Genomic DNA, 7,491 nt, shown 5'->3' with positions numbered 1-7,491 from the left:
TAATTGGTGTAGGGGTGTGCATGGTGCGGTTTTTAGCATTAACCGTAGCCAAACCAATACATGCGGTTCGGTTCGGTTAATTGCTATTAACTGCCACCAAACCATTTAAGACGGTTTTTCGGTTTCGGTTAACCATTCATCGGTTTCGGTTTTTATTCGGTTTTTTTATACATTTTTTATTTGTACGATTTTTTGTTGGTAATGTGTTGGATAAAAAAATAACATTAAGTTAAATGATAATATTATATTAATCACCAAAGATTTGTCACTTTAAAATTCGTTAAATAAAATTGATATTTCATAAAGTTATTTTTTGAATGTATAATTCGTATTATTTTAAATAATAGATACGAAATATGATAGCAATATATGTTCACAACAATGAAAAAAAGAGTATATATCAAAACATATGATAAAATTAATTATATACATGTTAAAAATTATAATTTAAGAGTATTGACATATTAATCTTAATTAAGTTATGATAATATATACATGTATAAATACATAATATAGGTCAGATTCAGTGGGTAACTTATTTATTAAAGTAACTAAGTAACTAGTTTTGATAGGTCCACGTATATAACAATGTTTACACCCACTAACGACGTTTACACCTAACTTTTAACATCATTTACTAATTTTGTTGTTCTCTCTATCTTTTATTTTGTACTTTTTATACGTGTTTTTATTAATTGTTCTTCAATATTTTTGTATATGTGTTCTATAATTAAGTTTATTTATGTTCTTATTAATGTTATGTTCTCTAATTATTTTAACACATTAGATTATAATTGAACACGTATTTTATGTATTGTGGTCTACTATTTTTTATATTATTTACTTTTTCTACTCCAGAATTTTATATATCTAGCATATATTATTATAGGTCCAGTAAAATTTATACATTTTTTCTAACTATTTTGCATGTGTACTGTATTTTATTTTTTTATAATTAAGTGTTAGTTAATTTTTTATTTGTGTATAGTAAATTTGGGTATCTATGTACTCTAAAGATGTACCTATGTACTCTAAAGATGTTATGTATCTATATGTACTATAATGATATTTTGTGTCTATTTTGTATGTTCTGTATTTATTATTTGTGTACTGTAATTTTATTTTTTCTTTAGTGTTCTGTATTTTTATTAATGTTGTGTTCTGTATTATTTTTGTGTTCTTTGATTAATTTTATTTGCATGTCCTGTATTTTTTTGAATTCTTTATTTAATGTTCTTTTTAGTTTTTCTTATTTTTCAATCCTTTATGGTAGGGATTAAAAATATTTGAAAAAAAAATTGATGAAAAAAAATTACTGAACGCATGAACACATTTTTTTTATTTTCATTACAAAAGTTAATTTATTGTGTTGTAGTTAATTTTTTTTGAATCAAATAAACATATTTTTATCAAAAAAATAAAAAATTATATGTCTTCTATAATTAGAACATGTAAAAAGTTGTTTAAAATATTGTAATTTAATATATTAAAATTTGTATGACATATGTATAATATATATCTTTCTTTTCTGAATTAAATTTATTAAAATTTAAACTTAAAATATATATTGAATTTAAAGAATTTTTTCACTAAAATTTATATTTGAAAAGAATATTAATCTAAAAAAGTGTCAAGCATGTCACATTATTTTTTAAAATTTTTGGTTAATGTTATACTTGTAATTTCAGAAATTAGAAATTTAATAATAAAAAAATTGATCATAATATATTTTAAAAAGATAAGTTAGATTAGAATATATAAAAAGAAGAAGAAAAAAAATTAAAATATAAGATGTTCACATGAAAAGTAAATATATAATATGCATATTTTGTTTTGTATTTTCAACAGACAAGTTAGTTTTTTAAACGTTGTTCCCTAAAATTGACAGTAATTTCTTAGGTTTTTCAGATGATCTGGACCATCAATATACAATCAATCCGACAGTTACTTAGTTACCCGATCAAAAGAGTTACCAACATATTATATATATATATAATATCGGTGCAGTTAGTTTCGGTTCGGTTTTGATTGAAAACCGGAACCGAAACCGCACCGCTAATTCGATTTTTGTCGGTTCGGTGTTCTTCGGTTTTTTTAGCAGTTTGGTTTTTTTCGGTTTGGTTTATCGGTTATTTTTTCTGTTTCGGTTTTTTCTGCTCACCTCTAAATTGGTGTATCACCGGATAAATATGTGCGCAAGGACACAAAAAAAAAAAAATTAAGAATGACCGGAACTGCCAGTAAGGATGGCAATTTGTACCGAACCGATGGATACCCGATCCGTACCGATCCGATCGGGTTTTACCGAACCCGAATATTTTGGGTTTGGATTCGGGTTCGGGTTTGATTTTTAAACCCGAACCATTTTCGGGTCGGGTTTGGTTTTAAGGCATACCGTTTCGAACCCGACCCGAAAACCCGAAACCCGTTTCGTTCCGACCCGAACCCGATCCGAAACCGGTGTTAATATATAAATAATATTTTATATTTTATAAGTAATAATATAATATATTACTAATATTAGTACTAAAAAATTATACTTTTTACAAACTATTGCATTAAAGTTGTTTAAATATGTTTTTAGTAGCATTTTCACTGCAAGTATACTAAAGGTCAAGATTGTTGCATTATTTCACCAACAATTTTATTCATAAAGGTATATTATCCATTGTCTTCTCAAAACCCTCTAATTCAATCCCAAAAATTTCAATATCGTCGTATTAATGAGCACTTTGCTCAAACCAGATCATAGTAATTTTTCACTAAAGTTTGTGTAAATTAAGGTGCAATTTGATAGTGATCTACAAACCCAAATCCTAACCGAACCCGAACCGAACCCGATGGGTTCGGGTTCGGGTTTAGTGGTTCGGATTTTTCTGTGTTCGGGTTCGGGTTCGGGTTTGGCAAAAATAATCGGGTTCGGATTTAGTTTTTGCTAAACCCGTTTCGACTGACCCGATTGTCATCCCTAACTGTCAGGCTAAATAAAAAATATGCAGAAGCGTATTGAAGGGTACATGTACGTCACTGTTCAAACATGATACATCAGACTCGAATGATAAACATCAAAACACTGAAAATTTCATGGCTGAGACAACATAATTGCACGCGTTCATGTTTAACTGTTTACATGTGTCAAGCTGACGATTTTAATCTATATCAACAAGGTAGGCCCTCTATTATACATAAGAGGGCTTCATCTTTCACTTTGTACAGAATAAATTACAAACTACCGGAGTCTACCTACTGAGCAACACAAATGGCAACTCACTGTATAGGTACATATGTTCATGTCTGTTATATATTTATGATGCTGCTCAAATAAGAATTATGCATAGAATTTCTTTATGATTCGGCTCGAATAAGAACTATGCATAATATTAAAATTGACTTTACCATTCTGACAAATAGCTCGTTTCCATAGGCTGTGCAGATATATCATTTGATTATTAATATTAAGCTTCACGGCGTTGTGAATTGTGATTGATAATTTTAATTGGGACAGGTAAAAGTTCTTGGCCGGAGCTGGTGGGAGAAGAGGGAGAAGTAGCAGCTGCGAAAGTGGAGCAAGAAAATCCTGAAGTGAATGCAGTTTTGATGTTGGAGGGAAGTGCTGCGACACAGGATTACAGGTGTGACAGAGTTCGGGTTGTGGTTAACACCCATGGAATCGTTGTTTATGCTCCTCACATCGGCTGAGCCAATTCCAAGTGCACGTATCATTGCATCTACCTTTCTATTTGTACTATGTTTCATAATAAATAAATTGTACGTAGATGCTCCAGTGGCATCTACTGCTGTGTAGTTCAGTGAATGTGTAATATCGTTATGTAAGGAATTAAGATGGCAACCATCTACTGTATCATACTCTTCCCCAAGAATTTGATATATGATGCAATAAATCTAGGTGAAGCACAAGGTGCATAATATCAAAACTGACCTCATTTTGGGTTATTGAACTCTACCAACTTCGATGGAAAATATTCTGGTCTTTCAAATGGAAAACTAATCAACAGCTGCTTGAAGTACTAAATATAATGCTAACAACCCTTCTCCGGGTAAACAAGTACAGAAGCAAGAGCTCACAGCACTCTATGTGCCGCCCCGCAATTCATAGAAAAACAAAACAGTTGTTGAACGATACATCATAGCATACAACCAACATTATTCGAGTCTTAAGTTAAACCATAACAACAACTAACACATTAAGATGAACCATACTATTAGGTATTAAGGTATATATACAGGTTAAATCATCCGAAACTATATGATGTAGTCAGACCACTGAGCCATGAAAGATGTATGATCCATTGATTCCCCGGGGACATCCTTGTGCTGTGATGGATGATCCTTCCCTCCCATCAGTCTTGCTGGATTCCCCACAGCTGTTGTCCGAGGAGGCACATTAATAAGAACCACGGACCCAGCACCAACCTTTGCCCCTTCCCCAATCATCACATTCCCCAATATAGTTGCTCCAGCTCCAATTAGCACCCCATCACCAATCTTCGGGTGTCGATCACCTCCTGCCTTGCCAGTCCCGCCCAATGTCACATGATGGAGAATTGATACGTTGTTACCAATCACAGCAGTCTCGCCAACAACAACTCCAGTAGCATGATCAAATAGTACGCCCTTCCCGATTGTAGCAGCCGGGTGTATATCAACAGCAAATACATCAGAGATTCGGGATTGGAGTGCAAGCGCAAGTGGTTTTCGGGACTGAGTCCAGAGCTTGTGAGCTACTCTGTGGGCCTGATTGCAACACAATATACTGTTAGTCAAAGGCTTTACAAAACATTTACATAACACAAAAGAGCTGTAAATTGTGCAACTATCAACATCTGCTGGCAGTCTCTCAAAATAAATTGTGATAAATATAGTCATTTCCTCTTTATTGAGATAAATAGACAACATCGAAGACAAACACTTACAAATGCTTCTCAATGCAGTCAATAAACCAAAACAACAGTACTTTTCACTTTCCAGAATTGATATGGTTATAAAATTCATATATGATGGTGGAAATAGTTGAACCAAAACAATATTCAAACATGCTTCTCATTCCAGAAATAATAAGGATATAGAAAGTTTGTGTATGTATGACCCGAATCAAACCACAAACAAAAACTCTTCCATATTAAGGATATAGAAAGTTTGTATATAAATGAGCCATACCAAATCCAAACTTTCTCATTTTTTCTGGAGAATATAAATGATCTTAATCAAAACAAAATTCAAATTTTTACCCCTTTGCAAATAAGAATATAAATGAGCCCAACCACAACATAAGTCAATATATTTACCCTTTCCGGAAAGAGTTAAAAATGATGACTTGAACCAACAAAAAAGTCAAACTTTCTCCCCTTTGCCACAGAAATAAGGATATTTAAAGTTTGTCCGCAACGTACTAAACCAAAACAAAATCCAACCCCCCCCCCCGGGGCGCAACACAAGAGGATGCTTACACATCAATTAATCATAAAAAAATATGTAGCTAAAAGTGAGAGCATAGCAATCATGATGCCCCACAATCACTACCCACACTTCACGTCACACGTCACATTCATGCAATATAAATCTAAAGCACACAAAATCAAAAATAATAACCATGTCAGCCAAGGTTTGAAGCATTTCGACAATACCTACATCCAGTTTCTCCATCACTATGGTCACGTAGTTTCATACATTACTTCATACACTGTGTCTTCCTCCAACTAAATCACATTTCAACTATTTATTCATATTTCAGTTTATTCATATTTTCAGTTCACGGCTACATATACTAATCTCGTCAATCACACCTATAATCAACAAAAAAAATCACGTCATAAATTATCATCACATTCTCTAGCTCAACTTTTTATCCTTTTACAATTACAACGATACTCGAATACTATATATTTGCACGCTACTTTTTCACTTACTAAACATTAATTACACAAACTTTAACTTCAAAAAAAATTACAGAGAAAAGAAGCAGTTACCGCGCGCACACACGCACAATTTATAATCGACTCACACAAAAACGCACACAGTATAAACAATTACAGGCATTGCGCGCCCACACACTCAATTTACAATCCAAAAACACACACAATAGGTGCAGTTAATCGTGCGCATTACATCTCAATTTATATTTCCAAAAACAGATACTCATATTATAATCCAAATACACATGCACACAAACTAGAAGCAGTTATCTCGCGCACACACACACCCTTTTAATCTACAATTCAAATACACACACGGACACTAAAAACAGCTACACGAGCACACACACACACACATTAGAAGCAATTGCACTGCATACACAAAAGTACTAAACTCGTCAATTACACACGCACACACACTCAATCCACAATCGAAACGCACAGACACAGACACTCAAACTACAGTCAAAATACACACACAGACACTATAAGCAGCAACACTAACACACACCAGAAGCAGTTACACTACATACACTAAACTCGTAAATCATGAAACAATCATCGAATAAAACCACCTCATTAATCCTAATTAACCTCATTTCATCATCCATCTCCAATCACACCACATCAAAAACAAACAATCACAAACTGAATTCACCTAATCAAACATCAATTACACAAAAATCTCAATCAACATACACAATAAAAACACACACCTGAATAGCCAAAAATCCTTTGTAATTAAGCAAGCAATGCGAGAACGAAACACACGCCGGATCCCTGAGCTTGGCGGCGCGTAGATCAGCCACCGTGGCGGCGCGTAGCTCAACATCATTCGAAAAAGTATCGAGAAAGAGATCATAAAGCAAAGTAGATAAGAGAGTAGAACAACAGAGCTTATTACCGAGATGAAAAGCGAGTGAACGCTCGAGTGATGAGTGAGAGAGAATCGTTGAGTAGAGGTAACTCGCTAGTGCTGGTTCGGCGTCGGCATCGCGGCGCGCCTCGGATTTGATTTGAGTCCACAGCCAGGCCTGCTCGGCGGCGTAGTCGGTCGGAGCCGGCGGCGGAGAGTCCGACGTCGGCATAGTTGTGTGTGTATTTTAAATGCGAGGTTACGGTATTTCTGCTGTTTATCTCCGTTTTAAATATATTACTCTATTTTATATTTTTATTACTTGAGTTTTACTTAATATATCGACTTTTTTGACAACACAGGAATAAGTAAATTGGGGGCAAAGGATATCTCAGATTGGAAAAAATTATTTTATATCATTTCTTATATTTTAGTTTCGATTTTTGCTCTATCCAACAATTTTTTAGAATATATATTCATTTTAATTTTTGTTTAATGAGGAGAATTGTGAGAACATAAAAACTTATAAGTTTAATCATTCAAAATATACATAATTTTATTTAAAATAAATTGCTAACTTTTTTATCAAATAAAAATTTATTTTGATACAAAAATGAGAATTTTACATAAATATAAGTAGATATTTTTAAGTTTTACTTTTAATTATGCATGTCAAAAAATAATAAAAGTTCTTATTTAAGA

At 33.0% G+C, this 7,491-nt stretch overlaps 1 protein-coding gene and 1 long non-coding RNA gene across 2 annotated transcripts; one reads left to right on the top strand and one right to left on the bottom strand.

Moving 5' to 3' along the window:
* The first annotated feature begins 3,042 nt into the window (after window positions 1-3,042).
* On the top strand, window positions 3,043-3,865 carry LOC141690067 (uncharacterized). The gene is made up of 2 exons (XR_012562646.1): window positions 3,043-3,278; window positions 3,506-3,865. It is a non-coding gene; the product is annotated as an uncharacterized LOC141690067 (long non-coding RNA).
* Window positions 3,866-4,065: 200 nt separating this feature from the next.
* LOC141690066 (serine acetyltransferase 5-like) lies at window positions 4,066-7,093 on the bottom strand. Its single transcript, XM_074494657.1, has 2 exons — window positions 6,650-7,093; window positions 4,066-4,755 (listed from the first exon to the last, which is right to left on the bottom strand). The coding sequence occupies exons 1-2, from the start codon at window positions 7,019-7,021 to the stop codon at window positions 4,264-4,266; spliced, it is 864 nt and encodes a 287-aa protein (XP_074350758.1). The 5' UTR covers window positions 7,022-7,093; the 3' UTR covers window positions 4,066-4,263.
* Window positions 7,094-7,491: the final 398 nt, after the last annotated feature.

Source organism: Apium graveolens, chromosome 10, assembly GCF_009905375.1.
Source record: "Apium graveolens cultivar Ventura chromosome 10, ASM990537v1, whole genome shotgun sequence".
Classification (NCBI taxonomy): domain Eukaryota; kingdom Viridiplantae; phylum Streptophyta; class Magnoliopsida; order Apiales; family Apiaceae; genus Apium; species Apium graveolens.
The sequence above is the reverse complement of the archived record's forward strand: the minus strand, read 5'-3'. Positions and strand labels throughout refer to the sequence as shown.